This window comes from Nannobrachium achirus (assembly GCF_963921795.1).
Source record: "Nannobrachium achirus genome assembly, chromosome: 4".
NCBI lineage: Eukaryota > Metazoa > Chordata > Actinopteri > Myctophiformes > Myctophidae > Nannobrachium > Nannobrachium achirus.
Genome location: NC_137813.1, coordinates 37,181,569 through 37,207,944, shown reverse-complemented (window position 1 = coordinate 37,207,944; position 26,376 = coordinate 37,181,569). Strand labels below are relative to the sequence as shown.

The window sequence follows — 26,376 nt, the reverse complement described above, 5'->3', positions numbered from 1 at the left end:
ATTTTTTTGCAGAAAACTCCTCTGGGAAATTGGGAAAACATAGCTGAATAGGGCCAAAACTGAAGTGACCCTCCTCCAGGAAATGAGGGAGGGGTCTGAAAATTTGACCCCCGTCATTTTCTGATAGTTTGGTCCCTATAGAAGCCAAAACAGCAAAAAAAGCCATTTGGGCAAAAAAATCCTATGGGAAATTGGGAAAACAAGGCCGAAAAGGGCCAAAACTGAAGTGACCCGCCCCCAGGAAATGAGGGAGGGGTCTGAAAATTTGACCCCCGTCATTTTCTGATAGTTTGGTCCCTATAGAAGCCAAAACAGCAAAAAAATCAATTTTGGCAAAAAATTCCTACAGGAATACATAGCATACCGCACTACCATGTCAAGGTAGAACTATGAACATTATTAAGCATCGGATTCGGACGGACGCAGACGGCAACAACTTAGCCCAATGGTGGCATCTCGGAAACAACTCCCTGACACTGCCAGTAGGTGGCGGCAATGTGGCATAAAACCAACACAACAACCCTGACAAGGCAGCATACACCCTCGCGCGCGAAACAATTTGGTACACCCTGTAACAAAATCAAACGCACCTTACTCCAGGCTCCACCTTAAACCGTTTGTTTCACCAATGAAAAGCTCCACAATTTTAAGGCGGATCTTCTGATATCTATGAGGCGGAAGTATAACCAAAACACTGACACGTAAGCTTCACTATCTGATAAATGTACCTACAATCAGTGTTTACTCATACTTCTTTGTACATAATAGCGAAGAATTATATGTATCGCTAGAGCTACAAGCTAGACATTAAAAAGAGAGAAATGGAAAGGGAAAACAACGTTATTTTGGCAACTGAAAGATATGGCTCTGGTCAACCATGGAACTATGTCGTTAAGGATGGAGCGATGGAGAGAAAAAGAGAAGGGAATCATGGCCAAACCATTACGAATTCCATCATTGGCGTATTCAAAGTGAGAATTATATGACACCAATCAAGGAGAAAATCTAATATCCTATGCCCCCTTTCTCACTCCAATTAACTTATTGTCTCACTCCAGAGTGTCTTCTTGCCACAAGGATATCCAGAGAGTGTCAGTGACGATTACCTGCAATATCAGTTTTGGGATACTGTCCAGGTATGGTACTACAAGATTACATGCCATCCATCTGCCAACAATAATGATGACGTTACCATCAACAACACACTGGCTATTGTGCTTTAACAGGCCTTCTCCAGTTCACTGTCAGGGACTCTCGCCACTCAAGCCACTTTGAAGGGTGTTGGTGTTGGAAACCAGGAGGCAACAGTAGCTGCTGCAACAATTACCTGGTTGCTGAGGGGTGAGCCCTTTTAGGAATCCATTACACATCTCAAATCGTGTTATCTGCATGGTCAGATTAATCTAAATTATTCTTTTTTTCAATAGATGGTACTGGGATGTTGGGAAGAATCCTGTTTGCCTGGCGAATAGGGTGGGCTATTATTTATACGGATGCTGTGTAAAGTACAAATGGTTATTATTAGTAATAACATTATTATTACAAGTAATATAATTATAATGTCTGTTTTAGGACTAAATTGGACTCAGAAGCAAAGAAATGGAGGTATGCCTGATATTTGTACATACAAATATTTGAGGATTGTTGAGTAAATGTCCCAAGATTGTGATTTGGCAATTCTTTCTGTATTTTTACCAGGCTTTTTGCAGATGTGCTCAATGATATTGCCATGCTTATGGAAATCTTGGCTCCAAACTTTCCTGCGTTCTTCACTTTGATTGTGTGCACTGCCGGCATATTCAAGGTAATACCCCAGTAATTATTCAGATAGCGTTATGCTTGGTATTTATTAATAGGTTGTGGATCCTGACCTGGTACCAGTACCCAGTTTCTACAAGCTCTGAGGTTGCACTACCTTGGCTTACTGCCCTACCAACCAGATCCATACCGTGACCATAACCAGATTAACCACACAAAAAATATAACTTAATCTCTAACCTAATGCTTTATACATCCTTTGATGTTACTACTTATTGAATGGTTAAGTATCTGATTTCAATATTGTGGGTTAGAATCCCCTTTGTTGTATACATATTTTTGTCAGAGTCCCTTTTGTATGTGGTTTTGAGTAATATAATATTTAATTTGGTGGGTTAGAATGTCCCTGTGTTATGGTTTAAGTTCCAGTCACATAATAGTCTAACTAATACCATATCTTGTATTGTATCTAGCATGAGTACACCCCTGGACACTATTATGACGCTGGGACTGGGACCCCAATCCATCCTGTGATGCTAAAGGGCTTTGCAGACAGGCACGTTTTTCGACAATTTCGTTTTTTGAAAGAAAACAATGATTGTCTAATATGACCTCATGCACACCGGCTCTGAATTTGCTGTGCGACAAGTGGCTGCGGCAGTGTTTTGTTTTCCTGATCGAACCCAGTTCGATTCGTGCATCTTTTCGCATGCAGTAAAAACTCATTGGCAAACGGAAAAAACGCACCGTGTCTCTGTACAAAGCCCTTAAGTCCCAAGCAGGGAGGCATTGGGTACCATCTTTGTAGTCTTTGTTATTGCTCAGCTGAGATTTAACCCCAACCTCCCAGTCTCAGGGCGGACAACCACAAGACCACTGAGCTGGTATATCCTCAGAGGAGTGCCTGTTTGCTGGAGTGGCTCGTTTTGAACAAAATGCCTCAAATCAAATCTGATTGCTGTGAAACTTTGCATGCACATCCCACAAATCCTCATATTGTGTTATTATTGATCCCTCAACTTCTACAGATTTCCAAATATTGCTGGCCCACAATAACCTACCTTACCTGGCGGAGACCTGTGCTCCTATGAGCATTTTTTCTAGTTTATTTATGAAAAGACTTGACTTGCCTAAACACAACACATTTTTTACTTTATACGTAAACGTAACCATCCCTAACATAATGCCTGAAACCAAGAATTTAACATAACGTATACTTGAATTCAGCTATGATACTCATACATAGAATGAAACTACCTAATTAATATTTGCAAAGTTTACTTAATCTGAACTAGGGATGGGACGATATGAAAATTTCATATCACGACTATTGTGACCAAAGAAATTGCGATTTATGATATTATCGTGATAATCAAAATATCCCCAACATCCATTATCCTGGGGCGGAACAATAGCAAAAAAATAGCAGATCTACAAGCTCACAACGCGTTGCAAACACGTGTTGTGAGCTTGTAGATCGGCTATTTTTTGGCCAAGAGATTTGGTAGAGAGTGAAAAAAATACTGTATCAAGTACGTGTATTATAAGTACCTTTTTACCAATTATAGAGTGTTTAAGTGGTACCGGATATGCAGCTAGGCAAGGAAAGGTGAATTGATCCCAATGCACGATGGAGGATGATATCACGATAAATTAAATCTCCACGATACGATTATCGTGAGTGTTTTTTATCACGATAAACGATAATATCGATTATAGTCCCATCCCTAATCTGAACTCGCTGTTGTGCATGTCTCTTTCACAGTCCATTGTTGGAGTTGCAGGTGGGGCAACCAGAGCTGCCTTGACAGTGCATCAAGCTCGTAGAGACAACATGGCTGACGTCTCTGCCAAAGATGGTAGCCAGGTAAAGTTTGAAATTTCACCCAGCCTGTGACTGATACTGTCATTTCCATAAATATGTACCATGGGACATCATTTATGAGGGTAACAATGTGCTACTGAGGAAGTATGCGAGTAAGGTATATATATTAATTAATAAGATTAAATTATATGAATTGCCATTTGCAATCATTGCATAGTGTCTTATTCTTGCTTGTATATTTTATTTTCCACAGGAGACTTTGGTGAATCTGGCTGGACTGCTAGTCAGTCTGATCCTCATTCCCCTGATCACTGACAATCCAGTGTAAGTACTAGCATTATGTACTGCATAGATTGCAAACTTCAAAAAACACTGCTACTCGTCCTTTTGAAAATACGTAATATTTCTCATGCACCAAACTAAGTACATAATTTAACTTTAGTTTTATGCTAATTTGATGGATGCTTCACACATGTATTATCCACTTCCCATCCATGTCTGTTTCTCTTCCTCAGATTGACACTTGTCCTCTTCTTCCTCTTCACCATACTTCACTTGTTTGCTAATTACAAAGCAGTCCGATCTGTAGTCATGGAAACCTTCAATGAAGCTCGACTTTCAATTGTGCTGCAGCAATACCTACGAGATGAAAAGATCTTCAGTCCTCCTGAAGCTAATCAGAAAGAACCAGTATTCTTGGGTATAGAATATTATTTTCCGTTCTAAGTATATCATTGAAGTGGAAATATGTCACAGTTATAATTAATAATTTCCTTAAAGTGAACTTATACCCTTTATTTTCTTTAAAGAGTTCAGGAAAAAGGTACCAATCAAACTTGGAGTGAGGCTAGAGGAAATTGTACAAAGGTAATGAATGTCAAGTGATATTTGCACATTTTCAAATGAACAATTACATGCAGTTAAATAATTTAATCTGTTGTTCTAGCCCAGAGGAACTCCAGTTGGCTTTGAAGAAGAACAACAACATGCCATATCTCTTGGGGGTTAAAAATGGTATACCTATCTTCCTCGCCTACTTGAATTCATTGATAAACTTGTTTCTGTTGTCCTAATGCCGATTTTGTTTTACTTCTTTCACTTCTTTCCTACACCTAGACTGTGTGTGTGTTTGCTTGGGGCCAGAAACATCTGTACATGATGAGATGAGGGCAATGTGCCAAGCTATTTGTCTCAGCAATGCTTTGAACCCTGGAACACACGGGCAACCTTTGATGGAAAAGAAACAAAGTGAGCCTTCACCTCTATTTCTGTTCTCTCACAATATTGATACCATTATACATTTCATAGAAACTATGCATTTCACAGTCACTAAATCCTGTTGTTATTTTTGAAAGGTCATTGGGAAATGGTATCTGACAGTCACAAGCGTATTGACCAAATTTTCAATACATTTCTCAAAGGTAAGCAGGCTCAGAATATTGAGGTCATTGTATATATATGTAATGTAATTAACTGATTGGCATTTACTTATAGATTTAATTTGTGTTGCTGTCAACCTTTAGGTGTAGGAGCTGCCGGGTGGCAGATAAACCGAACTCAACTGGACTGGGATGAGTGGCGGGTGGAGTGGAAAGTGAAAATTAACTGAGAAGTGGCAATCAATTCTACTGGACCAAATGTTCTGTTATAATGTACAATGTAAATAGTTTTTTCATTCAAATTTGAATTTGTAATTAATAAATATAAACATGCTGATTAGGAAACGACTGTGCCTATGCTGTTATTCTGCGTACGAGTTCATCATAATACACTTTTCGTTTCGTTATACACTTTTTGTTTCATTTCCGTTGATTTGAACCTTAGTCTAGCACTGTTGAATTTCAGTGGTTATCGCCATGTTGGCTTGTGTTGGACATTTTGTCACGGACATACAAAATGAGTGGATAATAATGTTACCAAAAACACATAAAAAGCTATCTGAATGACCATAACAGGTCTGTAACTTTAAGAGTGTTCAAATGGACCCTTACAGCCTTGCATGTCCATTTGGTTCCATTTTTACACTCAGAGTTATTGGGGGTCCTTGCAAATAAAATATTTGAGAACACTAGTACCAGTTGGACTCCTAATGCCATAGTGTCGTAGTAAATAAGTGTCATACATATTCTGAAGCAAACCTGGGGACTTGACATTTAGTAATTGGGGTTTATGATAAAAATAAGAACATTACAATGGTGTGTAAAAAGTAAAATCTAGAATTTGCCACGGACAAGACCAAGTCTTGCTACGGTCACATTGATTACCCCTTTTGAATTGTGCTCTTAACTTTTTTATTTTTTACTTATATTTGTAGACCTATATTTCCATTGTGACCAAAATTGCTTTGTGTATTTGTATTCTGTATGTATGTGATGTAAATAAAAATGTTAGACTTTTTCATCTCCTTGCACATATCCAAACCTCTACTACTCAACGTTCCCTGTATTATGTCGCAGGGGGCAGTGTTGCAATACATGATCGCCACGAAGAAAAGTCAAAAATCACAACATCCGGTTTGTCTTGTTTCTGTAATGTTCAAGTTATTTTAGAAATGGGCGGTCATCGTAAATGTAGCGCACTTAACTGCAAAAATAAGTCACGGACCATTGTGACGTTTAAGTAAGTATTTTATGTCCCTATGCTAAGATCCACTGAGTCTAATAATTTCGTTTGTAATTTTAAGTGCAGTACAAGTGCAAGCCAAGAATAATGACCATTTCAGTTGGTAAATAGTGAAATTTACTCATTGACAAATTAAGTGTTCATTTTGGTTTCATGTTCGTTGGCTAAGTGTTTGAATTCTGTACGTTTATGCTTGATTTAATTGGATGTTTTTACCATATAGGTATCCTAAAAGTCCTCAAAGACTGAAGAAATGGCTCATCAATATGAAGAGAGAAGATTGGCAACCCTCTCATTTAGATATGCTGTGCATTGATCACTTTGAGGAACAGTACATTGATCGAACTGGCAGATTTGTAAAACTTAGAGAATATGCACTGCCCACTATCTTCTCGTTCCCAGAGCACATGGAGAAAAAGAAGGTACGACCATCAAAGTTAGCAATGAGCATAAACATGGAAATCAGCTGTTTAGTGAACGAGTGAAGTTAATTAAGCCAAGAAAGACTGTTTTCATTGAAAACATTTAAATGTATTTAATTGTTTGGAAGATTGCTACAGGCATAATTTAATAAATATTTACATGCATCCTAACAGCAATTGATCCTTTTGGTCAAATAAGGATGGGAAGCTGAGGTATTTTCAAGTGAGTTCTTGTACAGTATCATGACCACTCCCTCACTGTAATTCTCTCCAATTTAGGCTGTACAAGAACTGCCATCAACCCAAGGCTCCAAGGCTGGCATCAACCCACGAAGTAGGAGATATAAGGTAATGAGATGTTGCTTTTATTGAAATGTTCACAGTGACTACTACTGGTGATCAACTGTGGTCTACCAATTCATACAACATGACTTCAACTACATTATTGTGAATCTGTGCTGTCATAAAGCGCATTAAACATTGAGCAACACAGCTTGTCTCCTAAACAATCTTTACTTTACTTCTCATGTGTCTTCTAGTGCAGGGGGGTCTTCAACGTTAGGACCCCTTAGTAGAGAGAGATATGAAGCAAGGACCCCCACAACCTGTTCAGATATTCCATAGTTTCATCGTTTGACAGCACGATCATCAGTGAATTTTGGATTCATGTCAATTTGTGTTTTCAGATATTTAACCACTTGAACTGTCAATACTATACACTTGACCTTTCACTATGTACTTAGTCTGCTCTTTTTCCACTCTACACCAAAGCTCTTTGCCGTAAATACGTGAGCTTGTAGATCTGATATTTTTGGCTAAAGTTCTCCGAATATGGACGCTAGGGTTCAAGTGTTTAATATAAAAAAGGAGAAAAAAAGTTCCTATCACACAAAAGATTTTGGGGGACCCCCTGTAGTAACTCTGAGGACCCCCTAGGGGTCCCGGACCCCCTGTTGAAGACCCCTGTTCTAGTGTGTAATAAATGGAGCAATGTTGTTGTAACTTGGGACCTAATGTACTTGTTAATGTTAAGTCTATATATATATGTCTCTGTATTCTAAACAAAGGGGCCTGCTTCTTCTACATCAAATGGAAAGACAGCTATACAGAACAAAGGGTGAGAAGCTAAGGACATTTGTCTCTTCTTTCAAGCAAATCAATAGGGTTGCTACTGGTGCAGGGTAACCGGTAAAGTCACCGGAATGAAGCTCGCCGGGAAACGGGGGGTGCGTTCGGAAATGCGCACTGTGTGGGACAGAAGGTAAACTTTCTGAAAAGCAGCAGTTGCTAACCTAACGTTGCTATTGATGTTTATAAACCTAGGGTAAATTATGGTGATAGTCTTAATCTCACAGTATCACAAATGTTAATGCTAGAAACAGTTCATAGACAAAATTGTGTGCACATCTTCAAGCCTATATTCAGGCCAGGTGCTGGACATCAAGGTATCAGATAATGGATGGAGAAGAACGCCGGCACATTGTTTATATGCTCCAAAAACGTACTTTTATTATAGGTAACTGCAACGTTTCGACTTTACCACTTCATCAGGCAAAAGTTGTATGCTAAAAACAAACATGTACAATAGGACAAACAATCACAGTATGCCTTCTTCAGTATCAACATGAATGAATATTCTAATATTCTATTATAATTTACCCTAGTTTATAAACCTCAATAGCAATCTTACGTTAGCAACTGCTGCTTTTCAGAAAGTTTACCTTCAGAGTTCAGACTGAAAAAGCGCACCGTTGCCCCACACGGTGTGCATTTCCGAACGCACCCCCCGTTTCCCGGCGAGTTACATTCCGGCGACTCTACTGGTATTCTGGTGCAGCAGTCATACTCATACAGAATTCTGATATCTATTTTCTTATTGTCATTTGAGTGTTTTTAGTAAATCATGGTTCAGACTTTTTTGTGCTTGATTTAGCAATGATGTAGATACAAATAGGGACCTGTTTTTTGTTGTTGATTTATTCTTGAATCCACACATTCTTTCATAATTGCTACATTGTTTTTTTCTGCTTTTATGGACCAGTTACCCTAAGAAGGTTGTCAAATGGTCCATCATAACAGATGAAGCGCTGGTGCAGATTGAATCCTTCCCATATTTCTTTCATGGTGATTACTGTAAACCACAGGTAATGGCTGCATACTGTATGTGAGTTGATACAATACATTTAGCTTTATATTTATTTTATTCAGATCAGACAAAATATGTATCATGAGAAGTGCAAACATTTCACAATAACCCACAACCCACCTCCAACCCATCTCACCCGTTCCCCCAATCCCCCTACAATCACTACACACACACACACACACACACACACACACACACACACACACACACACACACACACACACACACACACACACACACACACACACACACACACACACACACACACACACAAGCTCCACATAGACATCTAATAGTACAATATATATACAGTGCATATATATTGCACTATATTCAGTGAGAAAATCATAAAAAATACAATTTTAATACAATAAATTAAAAAAGGTGAAAACAAGTAATAAACCTTCAAATATGGTGTTAGATGTGGTCCTAGTCTAGAACAGCTGTGATACCAAATAATTCCATAATATACACAGCCATACACATAACTGGCCATTTTCATTTGTGACCAACCATGTACATCTATCAACAGGATATTCAGTGGGCTCCAGATAATAATTTCAAAGTAAGTGAGAGTTTGTGCTATTTGGTTGAATGCTCTATTCTGATTGGTTAGTCATAACGAGTCTATTATTTCTCGATAGCGAACTACTGCTCTATTACAGACCGTTCACAATAAGCTCATTTGCAAAACCTGTGACAAACAACTGTATAATGTAATGGACTATTTTAGCTAAAGCAATTAAAACAATAAACATGTCGTTATTTAAATTATTAATTTCTTTATTAAGTAGCTGTATAATAAGCTTCTTAGTGTACACAGCAAGGTGGTAATAATTGAGAAATAAATTCAGGGTGATTCAATATACCTTCGCTTTGGGTCTTGTCCTGACTCCTGAATCACCCTGTCAAGAATAATTTCTCAATAATGACCACTTTGCTGTTCACTGTCCTTTACAGTATATCATGTGTGTGTGTGTGTGTGTGTGTGTGTGTGTGTGTGTGTGTGTGTGTGTGTGTGTGTGTGTGTGTGTGTGTGTGTGTGTGTGTGTGTGTGTGTGTGTGTGTGTGTGTGTGTGTGTGTGTGTTTATGTATGTTTTACCCTGTTTCTATATGGAGATTACTCTATATTTTCTGCTGCTTCATCAAATGCTGTTGTGCATTTTCCCATGCAGACAGAGTGTCAACAATCTGGAAACATAATAGAGGTAGGCACTTATTAAACATGATTTTGCTCTCCAAGACCCCTCAATACGGGGTCACAGAAAAAATAATTTGACATACTGCACATTATAATGACTGTACCTCCCCTTAGGTGAAAAAGCCATGGCAGTGGCTTGGTGTGGATGTCAGAGGACCCTTGCCTGCAACGCTGAATGAACACAAATACATTTTGACTGTGACAGACTACCACTCTAAGTGGTTGGAAGCCCTGCCAATGCAGTCGTGTGTATCCTCACAAATTGCAGGACACATCAAGGTCATCATTTCTCACTTCGGCTTCCCTTTTAGGATCCTCTCTCGACTACCTCAGGACATAGTTGAAGAAGTGAGCACCCATGGCCATGTCATTGTTCATATGTATCTTTTACATAAATTATTTTTTAATGTGGCATGCTATTGCTATAATAGAGGGTATGTGCGTGACATCATCATCATGATCATACCCGGAAGTTATGTGGGAACGCCTACTGAGTGGCAAAAAAACTACTTTCTGGCCTTTACAGCCCATACATCCAAACAGAAAAGTCCTATCTGATTGCATTAAACAAAGTTAAGCGACGTTAAACTCACTTTGCCACTTGATTTGCCACTCACTTTATGCATGCGCATACCCTCTATATTGACTTGAGAGTGGCCTTTATCTCATAAGAATGCACTGTGAATGTTTTTACTTTAGATCAACAGAGACTTGAAAGAAATGCTGGAAATCAGTGTCCCTCTTGTGGTCCATCATCAGCAGACTGGGACTCTGGACCCGGTCACACAGCACTTGATTGACAGGTCTTCGATCTCAGCACTCTGTGAATTATCAATACCGTATAGCTTGGATTCAGAGACACATTCCTACATCTGAATCATTATGTCCCAACAGTATGGTAACTGACCTACTGCAGCATGGAGCTGACTGGGACGTCCACCTCCCTGCCAAGGTCTTCAGCCTGTGCTTCAAGGAACACTCGGAGACCAAGGAGAGGCCTTTCTCAGTGCTTTGCTGTAAAGGACTCCAGCCTGTTCGTGTCCCCAGGGCACTGAATGTAAGTCATTATTCTAACATAGCCTGAGTTTGAAAAATCAGACTTGGGGTGGTGTTGGGGGAGACATCTAAAAATATCTTCTTTCTAATCTGCTTCACAGTATGACTACTCCAAGGTGCAGGACAGTGCTTTTGTTCTTCATTAGATATTTCAGATGGATTGGGTGAGTTGAGTTGAGTTTTCTTTTTTTTTCTTTTCTCTGAAATCAATATTCATTCATATTGTTCTAAAATCATATTCTTTTGTTTTTGTCTCATGACCAAAATAGAGACCAATTTGACTGGACAAATGTGGACATACAGTAAGAGAGAATGCTGGGGAGAAAGACGATAAAATGCCATTTGTGGACTTTATTCTTATTTTTTTACCAAGGACACTGGTCAAAATGTTTTGCATTTTCTGAGGAAATTGAGTGTTACCGATTCACTTCTCCTCTATATTTTCCAAGTAAGGCTGGGCATTGAGGCCTGCTACATGTGAATAAAATGTTTTGATGTAAAGATTGTTGTAATCAGTTTCATTTGCTAGTCTGACACTCAGCCTGAATTTCCAATTTGTTTCACTCCTTTTGATTAAATTCTGTGATTCCAAAGATGGATTGCTGTTTTGAGAAATCTATTGGGGAGAGAAAGGATGCTTGTAGTTAAATCACATAAATATTTTAGTTATTGCATCAGGAAGTATGTGTTGTTGGGATGACATTCTGCATTATGGCTCTTTCTCAGCTACCTATTCAGGGAGGATCTTTAGTAAACATGGCCTCTTAGAACTGTCTAATTAGAGTATTAATAGGAGATCTATATATAATAGCCGGACCACTTCTGTGGGGTATTTTTGCATGAATGAAAAATGTTACTCAACTTGACTGATAAGCCATACATGGTTGAGGTATTAGATAATCACTTACTGCCCTCTCCTGGAATATTAATTCTTGAACCTCATGACAGCTGTTGACTACAAAAATAGCAGCCATTGTAACATACTATACTATAACATACATACTGCTGATACTCAATTGTATACAAAATAAAAGGGTGATGTTTTTTTTTTTTGCACAAATGGAAATATTGAGGCTCATGCAAGGTTAAAATGAACCATTTGGTCTGGCAGTATGTAGCCACTTTCAGAACCCAATATACATTTTTGTATTTGGACAACTGGTAAACTTTGTTGTACCTTCGTCCCAAAAAGGGTTCCTAAAAAGTGGTAGCAGGAATGTTAATTCACATGGTGGATACTTGAACTTGTATCAGTGAAGTAACTAAGTACATTTACCTATTTCATATACTGTACTTTAAAGAACGAAAGAACATCGCATGGATGCACCTGGTACGTACGTATCCTCAGTGATGTAGCCCAAGGTCATAGGGGTTTTGTGTCACGCAATATCACCCTCACTCAGTTGACCCAGCCGGGGTGATCAAGTCACACTCCGCTGCTTTGGAACTACTCTGGCGAGACTGGGAGAGGCAACCTGGCTCCAAGGACCAGGCTCTGTGGGTTGACTCCTGGCCGGGCTCTTCCTACGTCTCACCACCAGGTAAACTCCTGCTCTCACCAGGTCCAGGACCTGTCGTAGCACCAGACTCCTAGTACCAAACATTTAATTCAGGAGCAGTGGGTTCCTGAGCCGCTAGCGACTTGACTGGACCCCCTAAAGGCCTCAACGTGGGTTTGTTGGGCCTCTTCTTCACGGAAGACACAGACTGGGGCGCTAACCCAAATTGCTCCCGGTTTCCGTCTACATTCCAGCTGTCACCCGTCTCTCCGGTGGTCACCAGACTATTCCTGGTTGTCATGTAGTCTATTCCTATGATTCACTATAAATAGAATGACTAAAACGAGAAAAAAAACATTGCATGGATGCATCTGGGACGTATCCTCAGCCCAAGGTCATAGGGGTTTCGGGTCTCGCAACATCATACCCCTCACTCAGGTGACCCAGCCGGGGTCTCACCAGGTCCAGGACCTGTGCGTATATCACCAGACTCCCAGTACCAAACATTTAATTCAGGAGCAGTGGGTTCCTGAGCCGCTCACCGTGGGTTTGTTGGGCCTCTTCTTCACAGAAGACCTAGGCTGGGGCGCCAACCCATACTGCTCCCGGTGCTGTCTACATTCCGGCTGTCACCCGTCTCTCCGGTGGTACACTTATGAGGTATTTTTTACTTTACTGGAGTATTTCCAATTTTCTATACTTTTATTCTATTCCACCACATCTCAGAAGTAAATATTGTACTTTACTCCACTACAATTTTCTAACTTTAGTTACTGGTTACTTTGTTGATTCACTTAAGCCCTTTACATTTAGGCCATTTGAGAATAGCCGATCTAAAGATTTTTATACATTTGAAAACTTGAAATATAGGACGTTCTGCAAAGAGTACTTTTACTTTTTATACTTTAAGTACATTTTGATACTATACTTTTGTACTTTTATTGAAGTACATTTTTAATTCTGGACTTTTACTTGTAACAGAGTTTTTCTACATTGCAGTATTGATTCTTTTACACCTGACTGACACACAGGTCAAATCGCTTTTTATTTTGAAATCACTGACCGGAAATGGCGTTTTTTCTCAACAGTTGCTCACTCGACAATCGACATTCAGCAGCGCAGTGTGCAACCAACCGAAAGCAATGGTGAGTGTTGAAAAAAAGAAACTGCTTGTTATTTCACAACTTGGCTCAACGAAAAGTCTTATTTAACGTTGTCCGTTCTAACCAATATGTGTGTCTAAAATATGCGAGGTGAGCCGAGCTCACTTCGTTCCATTAAACCACTGCTGAGACGCTGATGTCTTTGTTTAGCTAGCTCCCAGCTAACAGCCAAACTAGCACTAAGCTAACTAGCTAACACAATAATAACCCGTTGATGTTATTGTTAAAGTACTTATTTCAACCAACGTAACTAGCTACAATGTTAAATGCAACACACACTGCCATTCGGTGTGACCTCTCGCAGCTTAGTTAAAAGTTAACGCTTAGTAATAGTAAGTCTGTCCGAAATGCTAGCATTAACTTTAGCCTCTCAGCTGCTACACCCTACAGCCTAAAGTCAAGTTTAAACTGACCAGATGAAGCTTCATTAAAGTTAATACAGCATTCAGCATTGTTTGCCATTTGGCTAATGTGGTCTAATTAGCTAGTAGGTACTAGGAATGTTTACATTCTTAATTTTACTCTTATGTCATAGTGGGTAGAACCGTCTACTTGGCTGGGTGCTTAGATCAGTGATCAGTCAGTCTCTCAGCCTTTTAAATGGCGAGGACCCTAGATTATTGGGCCACAGATCCCAGATTTGATACGATTTTTCCATTTCTGGTACCACAATCTACACAGAAAAATCCTTGTTGGTGTAAATTTAACTACTCAGTGTACAAATGGACGACAGGTCCATTTGGTTCTATTTGTTCACTCTGAGTTATACCTTTTGTTTTTTGGTATTGGCTGGGACCCCACTTTGAGAACCAGTGGCCCATGTACTGAATCGTTCACCATCTCCACTGGCGGATGAGGGTTGTAAATATTGTGGTTTTAGTTGTAGAGAAATTCCGTTATATTGCCAGATTTGAGCTGGAACTTCTACTAGTACTTGGAACACATGGGACATAAATGTACACAGCACACAAACCATTTAGATAATATATATTCTGCAAATTTGGTAGTTATGTCCACCAAAAACGAAACAGTCGGTAAGAGTACAATCAGTACATGATATCCCCCCAAGCATTGCCAGTTCAACTAATATTTCAGACATTAAGCATAATATGTGAAACTAGAAACCACAGATGCAAGACGGTAATATGAGTTTTTCTGGAAGTCTTACACCATCAATATCTATTAATTTCTAAATGTGATTTGTCGAATATTATATAATTTCTTACAACCAAACCCTCCACCGTCCTTAAAAATGATTGTGCATTATACCAATTCAATTTCTCTTTCATTCATTGTGACATCGAGGCAGAAAATGCTACTTTTAGTTCACTGGCCACAGTGGTTGGTGGATCCTAAAATAATTAAATGGTTGATGTTCATGTTTGATGTCTTAACAGCCACCTAGATGTATAACATTATATGCTTGTGTTGACATTATGGCTGAGTCTTGACTACCTGCTACTTGTCTGACTGATCAGACTAATCACAACTTCTCCCTCTTAGGATGTGTTTTTAATGATCCGACGTCACAAGACAACCATCTTCACAGATGCCAAAGAGTCGACCACGGTTTATGAGCTGAAGCGCATTGTGGAAGGCATCTTAAAGAGGGCACCCGAGGAACAGAGGCTGTATAAGGTATGTTATATGTAATCTCAAGACAGATTTACAATTTGTGAAAAAACAAGTATCCAGGCACTCAGGAGTATAAAAGAGGAACAGCCTTTATTTATTAAAAGGCAGCTGCCAACATGTTTCGACCCCGGAAGGTCTTCATCAGGGTGAAAAGATTTCGATTAACATGAACATCTATTGTGATCTTAGGAAATCCAGAGAAATGCTCTTAGGTGCACAGACTGAGATGTAACGCAATGTGTGCATTTGTATGTGTGCAATACTTTTAAGCTTTTAACAACGATGTACCTCATCCATTGCCATTCCCATCACCTCTGGCAATAAGTGTTGTGTGGAGGATGTTCCTCCATTTGTTGCGTGCTACATAGGTCTCTGGTGATATGGCTGCATCTGTTGGTATTCTGACCAGTATATACTGTGAGGATGCTTTGGTCATTCTATGTTGCTCCTCCATTACAGAAACAAATGAACTTAAAATGAACACTATTGCTTTCTCAGACCATTTTCCCAGTCTTTCAAAAGTAGTGAGCATTACAGTGTGCCAGACTTTATCAATTTGGATTTTTCTGAAGCCGGTTGGTAGAAAAACCAAAACATCTAGCTATTATAGCTAATCTTGTACCTCAAAGGTGCTGAAGAGATATTAGATATTTTTATTTATTGTAGCAACTTAATAATAATAATAAAAAAAAAAAAAACCCTAACTAGCAGCGCATTAAAAACTCCATACGCTATGTGTGGACTGTTAACACAGGAAGAACCAGATAGAGCGGCTGTCTGTCAAAAAGGGCGTGGACTAAATCCTCATTCAGGTATTGAAACGTGCTTGCCCTCAGATGTAAAACATATTATGAATATGAATATTTACGAATGGATTCCCAGATTAGTGAAATAATTGGGTGTGTTTAGAAATCAGAAACAATGTACTCTAGTGGTGAACGGTGTTACATTTCCCTATCTTTGTTTAGAGCAGGCTTTAAGTACACTTGGCCAAGGACAGGGCACAGACAGTATTGCCAACTCTTGTCAGAGAAATAAGCCAAACCACCTCCAAAAACAAGCCTAATGTTGTGAGAGAAATAAGCCAAATCTCACCTTGAAAAACAAGCACAATAATATGGCCATATATTCCAAATAAAATATACAAATACTTGAGCCAGGGCTTAATAAGTAGAGACACCAGACCGATTCTGTCTCTCAATGTGATTCACACCTCCCCAAATCTATGGAGAATTATAGTATATATTTCAAAGAAATGTTGTCTTGTTAGATTTGCCAAAGAAATCACAGCTTTTTTAAAACAAAACAAAAAAAGCGACACGTCATTTTGGGAACCCTCAATCCTGGGGGAAAAACAAGCCAAAAGTTGCTGTAAATAAGCAGACTTTGTAACACTGGGCAAAGAAGAACATTTAATGTTTATGGTAGCCAAATGGGGTCCAGCTGACACAACACTTACTCCAGGCTTCTAATTTACATGACAGTCAGAAGGTTTGGTTGCATAGATTTGATATAGAGGATATGCGCATGCATAAGTGCATGGGAAACCGAGTGGCAAAGTGAGTTTAATGTTGTTTAATGCAATCAGATAGGACTTTTCTGTTTGGATGTATTGGCTGTCAAGGCCAGAAAGTAGTTTTTTGCCACTCAGTAGGCGTTCCTGCCTAACCAGGTATGATGATGTCACACGACACACGCATACCCTCTATTCTCCATTTCCTTTGATGTATGCCATCAGCGAGGAGTGGAATCGGAGCAGGTTATTGCCAAAGTTCACGCCCCCCAGTCACTGCGTCAGACCATGCAAGGCTCGCGATGCAGAAAGGAGGCGAAGGGAGACCTCTTTTGTCAAGGGCATCTCCGCAGAGAGCACAGTAACACTTCTTTGGTATTTTATGAAAATGTTATTACGCTAAAAACTCTATTTTCGCTACACTCAATAAAAAATCACTTCTTATGCAAATACAAACACTCACTCGAAACTGGTAAGTGGTAAAATATAACTAAGTATCCTTACCAAGTTTTACGACTGGACTAAACGAGCACAAAAGCCTTTTTTTTAGGTATCCTTTTTGTGATTTACATTCTACAATTACCTCACTTATACATCCTTAGGTTAAGGGATTTAAATTATTTGTGAAGATATGGCAGTTTGGCTCCTAAGCCACGAGGGGCGTGAACTTACAATAACCTGCTACGATTCCACTCCTCGCATGCCATCACCATCAGATCCTGTAAAATAAATCCTCCTTAAGGCTCGGACACACTGTATGATATTTAAGTGGTCGGCGATTATTGAATCATTAGAGTATTTCACCAAAAAAAAGGCTGTCATAATATTGTGGTTTTCAGGGATCACACATTGCCAGATATTTCACCATGATGCAATCTGGACCTGAGACGTATACAGGGCCGGATTTACCATTGGGCTAGGGTGGGCACGAGCCCAGGGGCCTCAGGGGAGGGGGGCCTCAAAAAAAAAAAAAAAAAAATTTTTTTTTTTTTTTTTTTTTTCAAAAAGTTTTTTTTGGACCCCAAAAAATGTAGTAGGCATGATCGCGAATTCCATGTTAACCCCCATACCAACAAACATGGCAGCCATGTTTGTTTACATTTCAAGAAAACATAATGGCTGCTAGCTCATGAATTCCGATTTTTTTGTTTGAAAGCTGTGAACAGTGTGGACACACGTGGTGCATGATATAGGCATGGGCGTGCATGATCCGTGCACTATGAATTACATGGAAGTCTATGGAGAGGGCGGCGTTGTGGAACTTGGAAGCCATTTTGAAAAGACCCTGAATGAGTAAATTTAATGATGACATTTTAAAGTATTGCAATCCAAATAAAGTGATATTTGTGTTTAGTTACAGTACATTTTGTTTTATTATTGAGAGCTTCTGCTCTGCTGGCTGCACTGCATGTAGCTGCTCTGAAAGCTTAGTGCAGTCTAAAGCCCGCCCACTCTATGTATCCGGTACTTTCCACACACATAGGCTACACACATGCACGCAAACTCCAATTCTGTATCCGCTTTAGACCCTTCCAATGAGCCAATGAAGATACACAGTCAGATTATGCACGGGCCGGTCCGAAGGTGAGGTCACGGTGTGGTCAGGTGGACCGGAGGTGGAATTTTCGCGCGCGCATGAGGGCCTCTTTATTTCCCCTTGCCCAGGGGCCTCATGTCATATAAATCCGGGCCTGGACGTATAGCCAACATTTTTTTATTCCAGTGTCCAACAAAAACGTGAAAGACTCAGGTGGCCGTGATATGTACACGCACACAGAAATGCTCTGGGAGCAGTCGGCGAGCAATATTATCGCGGGCAGATCTCCTCGCAGTACCTTTCACACACAACGACCATATACCTTGGCGAGCAAAGTCCGATCTTGCGGTAGATCAGCGGTGTTGTCGCCGAGCGTCAAAAATGGTCGGCGACAGCATAACCATCTAAAAAAATGTGTACGAGCCCTTAATGGGGTTCCGGACAGGATCTTTGGGCCTGATAACAGATAATCGTTTTATTTATTTGTCCTCATGGTAAATGAGGTACTATGAAGAACCTTTTCATTTGCCAAGTATACTGTATTTGCACACAAGGAATTTTACATTGTCAATGTGCAATAGTAATTTGCCCTGTTAGAAGTGGCATCATACAGGGTTCATGAATAACTCATTCTCATCTGTTGCGTTGCCTCAGAAAACCTGAAACACTCTTTATCACTATAAACCAGGTTAGGAAAAACTGCACTTCTGTACTTGCTGTAAGCCATAACCAGAGACCTGCCTATTGAAAACATGACTGGTGAACATACATTTAATCTTTAATCTGTCTGTACTGTAACCAGTATCCTCTGTTATTTTGTTTTTATCATACCAGGATGACATGTTGCTTGATGATAGTAAAACACTTGGAGACTGTGGGTTCACAAATCAGACAGCCAGGCCCCAGGCCCCAGCCACAGTTGGATTATCTTTCCGGTTGGGTGGTAAGATACATTGTTTTTTTAACATAAGCATTTTAGGGATCCTTGTATAAAGCACTGGGTGGCCTTACCTATGAATATTAATTTGTGATGTCTTAACTAGGCCTGTGATTTTCTAGTTTAGTTTGTCATAGCTAGTATAGTATATCTCGGAAATGTAGGGTAAAGTCTTTTACATAAATTGAAGATGCTTCTAGGATCAGCAGGAATGTAGCCTTAAAGGAAGATTACATCTGAGCACTCAAAAAGTGGAGGAGAGGAAGTAAAAATGTCAAAAAGAGGATTTTTTGTTGTGCTCCATTCGCCTCTTTTACTATTAAAATATTTATAATATATATAACACTTATTTTTATCATCTACTACTGACAGACTGCTGAAGCCAGACATGGAAAGGGAATGTACAAATAAATATGAACCTACAAACTAAAACAAAAGTGATGTCATATAGTGATGAATAAAAATGTATTCTTCAAAACAACTCAAACTAAATTGAAACTTCTAATTTATTAAAATAAATCAAAAGCACCTTTCACACACACACATTCTTGATGTTTCTATTTCCCCTTGCTCTACTAATTTAGTTGGTTCATTAACACTGCAGCTGTTCCGTGTCTGTTTTTGTCATTCTACCTCTTCACTCCCCCAGATGATTCATTTGAGCAGCTGAGGATTGAGACCTTCTCTAGCCCCCCAGAGCTTCCTGACGTCATGAAACCTCAGGACTCGGGCAGCACAGCCAACGAACAGGCAGTACAGTGAAGGAAAGAAGGAAGCATGGGGGGGTTGGGGATGGGGGGACTGAACTGGTGAAATGTGGGAAGTGATGCCTTGGGGGAGTTTTACAGACTATGGATCTTCAGCTCATCAGAAAAATTACCAATACGGATTCCCTTTTTCTGAATGAGTTAGGGGTGTCAAACATAAACATTGATGCTGAAATGTATGAACGCATGTTAGATAAATTGATAAATTCACACCCTTCTAAGATAACCTGACGGATTTGTCACAACACTGTCAGTCATCCATGGGATTGGTAAAGGCTGAACACAAGAATTGTACCTCTTATTTAATTAATTCTAGTCTTTATTTAGGGTAAGGTTATTGTAGCCTTACTTGTGTTTTTTATTATTTTTGGGAGGGGTCAGTGGGTGAGTGACTTTTTCTTCTTTTTTTTTCTTCTTTTTTTTCCATTAGGATTTAACATTTTGCTCTTTGGCCTGGTTGTATTTGTTGCAACGGTAGCTAGGAGTTTTGTGCATCTGTATGTTACTAGTTTCATTTTAGAGAACATGTGCATGAAACCAATCTGAAATAAAATTGATTCATTTGTTGGCATCAGAAATAATATAAAGTAGGAATGCACATTAACCTGATGAAGGTTGTTGAACATTTCCTTTCATATCAAGCATTGTATTGTTATACAGTTTCTCTTTGTAGTTTCTCAGAAGTTACTATAATGTTACCCTCTCTGACAGACTCCTGTCATGATCATGCCAGCTACACCGCTACCTGGTTCAGAGTGGGTCAATGTAGTCTATCATTGTCCAAGATACATAATGTAGACATGAAAGATTAGAATTAAATGACTGACAGGCGTAGTAGCAATCAAAATTGCTGAGAAGTGGTTCTGAATCTCAATCTACCTTACTAGTAAATACAGAAGGTATATACTTATTCTCCAGCATTTGATTGGAGCTGATGAGATCTCTCACCATAATCAAAAGACATTGTAGAACTGCATATGATTTTGGGACTACGGCTAGCATTTCCCTCTGACCACAGATTTACTGCTCATTATTCAGAAACTTGTGTTAAACACTAAATCTAATTATATATTTTTCTTCCCGTGGAACCAAAGGATAATTGAAAAAGGAAATGTTATATATACATTTAAATTCTGAATTAAAAACTAAGCTGGATTGTTTTCCTTTTTTTATTATGTTAAATGAATATTTGAATGTTTTTCCAGTTCATGACTAGGATTTAATTGAGACGAGCAATGAATTTAAATTGCGGTTTGTTTAAAATGGGACTTGATCAAAGCTGCACCTGTAACTGACTTTTAGTTAACATTAAAACAACCATTTGTTTTATATCTCTGTGAACTGTGGTTTGTTGTAGGGACGCCTCCCGATTGTTTGGTGCGCAAGCAAGGGGTGCGCTTGTTTTCTTACACTGCGTCAGACCTGTGGGTTGGGCTTAGTCTGGTCACGTGATAACAAGTCTAACCCAGTCTGAACAACACGCATGGATGGAGTAGTCCGTGGAAGAAATACTCATCTCCATACGTTAATATTCGTTTCACGTTAGTTTGGTAGACTAGGTTCTGAATTCTTGGTCACCTTAAATGCCTTATTAGCTGGGTTAGCTACCCAGTCTGACTTAAAACTTAACGCTTTTTGCCAGACAAAACTCTCGTGCCATCATCAACTGTGTCCTGTTCGCCGACGCGAGAATAATGGATATCAGTGATCATATTCAGTCCGCAGGCAGAGCCGTACTAGATATGATGGAACGGGAATGGGAACCTTTATGCCAGAGTGAACTGGAGCAACGTTTGGACCAAGCAGTCGAAGAAATGTTGGAGGCAGACCTCGTCGCTAAAGTTCGAGCTGAGACGGCCACTGTTTACCTACAGCTAGTGCCAGCCTATGCCCAGAGCCAGACGTCCACAGAGCTTCAAGTTTCATCAACAACCGAAGCAACAACAATGTCGGATTCCCCCCATTACCTCAATGATTCCCCCGAAGAAGAGGAACCTGGGTTTCAAGAAACACTTGCCACTGTTGATAGTAATGCTATTAAGGTAAGCATGTCCCAAACATCCTGTGGTTATCAGTGTTGGGCAATGGGCAATATTACTTATGAGCAGGGGTCATCGCCATACTGACTTGTCGTGGACAATTTGGTTAAAATTGTATTTTTTGACATGGACATACATGAAATGAGTAGACCATATTACCAGAAACACAAAGAGCTGTGTGTATGGACAAATGACGTGGTACTTATTACTGAATTACTCCTTAGAAAAGTAATATGATGTATTTGTTTTACTTGGAATCAAGAGTATACGCCCCCCACCCACCCCCCAAAAAGAGAAAGAAATAGATGCAACAACACAATGTGTTGTACATCTATTTATAAATGACCTTGGCTTAATTGGAATAATAAGTAAAAAAGACTGTAAAATAAAGCAGTAATCTCCCATGACCTTTTAACTGCTTTCAAGAGGCAGCCAAAAAAACCTTAAAAATATATGTACTATTTTTTACATAGTAATATGGTATAATATAACTATTTTGGCACTTTGCAACAACAGACTCACACCCTAGCTTCCGCCGTGGTCTGAACTTGAAGACCCTCTTCAGACTCCATAGCATAAATTTACCATAGCACTCGCCTACCCTCAATGACCATACATGAAAGTTGATAGATAGCATTTTTTATTTTATTTTTTCAATTTAAGGTTTTATATAAAGTTTTGACTGAATATGTGCTTTATTTCTATGCATTTGATGTATTACCTTGCTTATTGTAAATCGCTCTGGATTAAGAGCATCTGCTAAATGGCTAAATTGTAATCCCTTACGCTACTTGTTACTGTGTAATAACATTAATTACAGTAATTACTAAGTAATAAGTTACTGCCCAACACTGGTGGTCACTTGATATTCGACTTGATATCATACACATGTCCATAACATGTCCCTGTTCTTTCTGTTTGAAATCACAGCACATTGCAGACCTGCTTCAGAATTCCAAGTCAAAGCACAACAGGGTTCGTCTGGCTGGACGAGCGCGCTTATCCCTATCCCACACGGTTCTCCTGTCCCTCGCACTCCTTTCCAAGCGCATCACCTATCGCTCTGTGTCTAATCGATTCCGTCTGGAGAAGGGAAACATCCACAGGATCTTCTTTTCTTTTTGTGAACGTGTCAACATGCTGGAGAAAGAACAAATCAGGTGGCCAGTTGGTAAGTTAACTTTTTTTGTGTGGGTGATGGTGAAAATTTGGGTTGTAAAAAAAATACTAAAACCTAGTTAGTGCAATGTAGAGATAACAAATGGCAACGAATGATTACTGTTGTCTCTCTCTCATTTACCAGAGAGTGAGTCTATAGATGGCGTTTTCCCTCTGTCCAATCTACTGGGAAAATCTGAGCGGCTGGAAGACCAATGTGTCCCCACGGTCCTAGGTGTTTTGGGGCACACCCACATCCCGATCCGCTTGCCTAGAGGGGGACAGGATATGGAGAGCACAGCGCCAGAGGTGAAGAGGATGAAGAAGGATGCCCACCCTGACTCTTATTTAAACCTGGAGCTAGTGTGTGATGGTAAAGGCCGGTTCCTGCACTGTAGAATCAGCAAGGGATCCGACATGGACAAGGCCAGTACCCTGAGAGCCAGACTTGAACAGCACCCTGAACTAATGCCCCCAGGTTCATGCCTTGTTGCTAGAGCCGGGTACCCCCTGACTGCTCAGATTTTAACACCTTATGTTGCTTGTGATGGAGCAAGGGAGAATCTCTTCAACAAGACTTTGGAGGACCATTTTAACATTCTAGACCAAGCTATTGCTGACCTGAAAGCTAGATTTCAAAGGCTCAGGCATCTGGACACAGGCAATTATGAAAGGGCCAGAGCAGTTGTGTTGACTACCTGTATTCTACACAATGTATTTCTAGACATAGGGCAAGTGGTCAAAGGAGAAGTGGAGGAGGAAGGCAGCATCCAGGAAGGAGAGGGGGAGACAGATGATGGCGGTATTAACAGAAGGGAGGCCATCTCAGACCTATTGTATAAAGAGTTGGACTCTCGAAGGACATGATGACTATGTACAAGGGCCTTTTATTGTTGATATAAGTAAATTAACAAACAGAATCCCCCATGTCTTCTGAGCCTATTGCATCAGACCAACTGATTGGGAACCACATTGCGATGTGAAAAATACATTTAAATACAAAATAAATGTAATTCCATCACTGTTTCAGCCGATTGAAATACTCAAAATGGTGGCTAATAAGACCATCTCATCCATCAAATCTGGGGACCAATTTGCAACCAGCAACAATGGACCAGTCTTAAAAAAGAAATAACATCTTCAGCGTTGAGGACATTTACATTTCATTCAAATCAACTGGTGCAATTCATCTTGTGTAATGTTCAGTAAAAGTCCTTGGTTTTATGTTTAACTTATCTTTATGTAAAATACTAGGTCTTTTTTTTTAAACTTGTTTTGAAACTACGAGCACATAGGCTAAGTTAAAACAAAACTGCTTTTTGTTCAATTCCTAAATGTATTTTCTTGTAAAGGGTTGGAAGGGATAATGTGTATGCCTATGCAGTCAATGTCTGGTTTATTATTATCTTATTATCCTACACCTGAAGCTAACCCCATGCCTTTGTAATAAAAATGAGTTAAGAAGAAAAAATAAACACATAAAATGATCAAGATTAAACAAAGACTCAAACATTTGTAAGCATTTCAACCTATTCCATAGTGCATGGTCTTAAAATGCTGACCAAAACACAAACGCAAGCTCAGAGCAGTTTGCTCAATGTCCATCGCCATCCTTTGACAACTGAACACTGTTACTTTGAGCCAGACTAGCAATGGCCTGTGCCAGGTTGTTTATAGCATCAATCTTCCTCTCTTCAAGGGCCTTCTGCTGGGCCCACATGTTCATCTTTCTCTCCTGTAGCTCCATGTACAGCTGCAGAACATCCTGTGGAGGACGAGAGGGGCACGGTGCAGCCACAAGACGAGGTGTAGGAAGAATAGGGGTGAACCGCTTGCTGGCTATGGCTTTGCCCAGTTTAGTCCCATTAAGTTTGGCCTTACGCTGCGCTTCTATCTCTTCCCTGCTCCTGCCCAGTACTTCATGCATGGCCTTAAAAAACTCCCAGTGGACACTGCCTTCTCCAAGTCTCTTCGCTCTCTCAGCATTCTTCCTGTATGTTGACAACATGTTTCTCCACTTGAGGTCACACTCGTAAGCCTTAGCAGTCACATCAGTGTTCCCTGCTTCCCTCAACTTTGCATTGACCTTCTCTGCCACCATCTCCCAAAGTTTCTTTTTCTTGCACACTGGCTGATCAAAAGCCTGGTCCATTTCAAGGCGGATGTTAACTAGGTGCCATGTGGCCTGCAGAGTCCATACAAATTCTAGAGAGAAGAAAGCAACAATGGATCATGTCAATTAATTTAATTAAACACAAATTGCTTTGAATTCTGTTATTGGTCAATTAATATGTATTGGATGTGTTCAATTATGTATAATGTATCATGGTATAACTTATGACTGACATGTCATGAATGTTTTTTTGTAATCATTTTTATTTTTGTATTTAATAAAAAATAAACATTCATGACATGTCAGTCATAATAAATAATATTTATTATGATTTTATTTTATTATTGTTTTATTTTCTGCTTTTGTAATTGATGTTATCCTATGCAAAGTACTCTGTTTTATCCGTCTGTATTTCAATGTTATGAGATACATAAAGTGGTTCCTGTGTAAATAAGCCGTAAAGCTTACTAGGATCTGCTTTTAGTTGACCTTATACCAGTGGTTTGTGTGACCGCTGTCATGAAACTGTACTTTTTTCTATTGCAAACTGCTAATAAACTCAATCAATCAATGTATGAATAGACTCTGCATGAACTCATCGAGCCCTCCTCGCTTGCTTTGACCAGATGTGATCTGCTAATTTCACAGTGGACTCACTAACCTGGTTTTGTTGTCTCGTGGTCCATGTTTGATACCACTGTTTCATTTTCTTCTATTTCAACATTTTTTGTCACAATGGTCTCTATAACCTCCATGCTATTAAACTGCGGCGGACACTATAAAAGTTGTTGGCTTTATCAGTCGCAGATTTATCGTAGAGTTTAACAACCTCTGTGTGGCACCGATGATTTTTTCCGCATCAACTAAGCGATGAGAATAACAACCCCACCAAGGAATTTGGAAAATGCAGTTCTTTTTAGTTATCGCCGTAGTGGGGTTCAAGGCTTGAGCGTGTCATCTAAACTACAATCCCGGCATGCATCG

General features: G+C 39.6%; 4 protein-coding genes across 4 annotated transcripts; all 4 read left to right on the top strand.

Annotated features, from left to right (window-relative positions):
• Positions 1 to 756: 756 nt before the first annotated feature.
• On the top strand, positions 757 to 5,385 carry rusf1 (RUS family member 1). Its single transcript, XM_080724078.1, has 14 exons — positions 757 to 971; positions 1,059 to 1,136; positions 1,227 to 1,341; positions 1,428 to 1,473; positions 1,573 to 1,605; positions 1,699 to 1,804; positions 3,524 to 3,625; positions 3,837 to 3,907; positions 4,099 to 4,283; positions 4,393 to 4,450; positions 4,530 to 4,597; positions 4,700 to 4,831; positions 4,939 to 5,004; positions 5,107 to 5,385. The coding sequence occupies exons 1-14, from the start codon at positions 822 to 824 to the stop codon at positions 5,190 to 5,192; spliced, it is 1,296 nt and encodes a 431-aa protein (XP_080580204.1). The 5' UTR covers positions 757 to 821; the 3' UTR covers positions 5,193 to 5,385.
• Positions 5,386 to 6,108: 723 nt separating this feature from the next.
• On the top strand, positions 6,109 to 11,446 carry LOC308283852 (uncharacterized protein). The gene is made up of 12 exons (XM_080724354.1): positions 6,109 to 6,202; positions 6,429 to 6,627; positions 6,907 to 6,975; positions 7,695 to 7,744; positions 8,669 to 8,771; positions 9,306 to 9,338; positions 9,950 to 9,982; positions 10,090 to 10,323; positions 10,675 to 10,778; positions 10,870 to 11,032; positions 11,133 to 11,195; positions 11,301 to 11,446. The coding sequence occupies exons 1-11, from the start codon at positions 6,135 to 6,137 to the stop codon at positions 11,175 to 11,177; spliced, it is 1,101 nt and encodes a 366-aa protein (XP_080580480.1). The 5' UTR covers positions 6,109 to 6,134; the 3' UTR covers positions 11,178 to 11,195; positions 11,301 to 11,446.
• A 2,193-nt stretch (positions 11,447 to 13,639) lies between these two features.
• On the top strand, positions 13,640 to 21,413 carry elob (elongin B). Its single transcript, XM_080724002.1, has 4 exons — positions 13,640 to 13,675; positions 15,197 to 15,331; positions 19,213 to 19,321; positions 19,965 to 21,413. The coding sequence occupies exons 1-4, from the start codon at positions 13,673 to 13,675 to the stop codon at positions 20,075 to 20,077; spliced, it is 360 nt and encodes a 119-aa protein (XP_080580128.1). The 5' UTR covers positions 13,640 to 13,672; the 3' UTR covers positions 20,078 to 21,413.
• Positions 21,414 to 21,732: 319 nt separating this feature from the next.
• On the top strand, positions 21,733 to 24,564 carry LOC308282884 (uncharacterized protein). Its single transcript, XM_080723271.1, has 3 exons — positions 21,733 to 22,124; positions 23,052 to 23,292; positions 23,425 to 24,564. The coding sequence occupies exons 1-3, from the start codon at positions 21,777 to 21,779 to the stop codon at positions 24,144 to 24,146; spliced, it is 1,311 nt and encodes a 436-aa protein (XP_080579397.1). The 5' UTR covers positions 21,733 to 21,776; the 3' UTR covers positions 24,147 to 24,564.
• Positions 24,565 to 26,376: the final 1,812 nt, after the last annotated feature.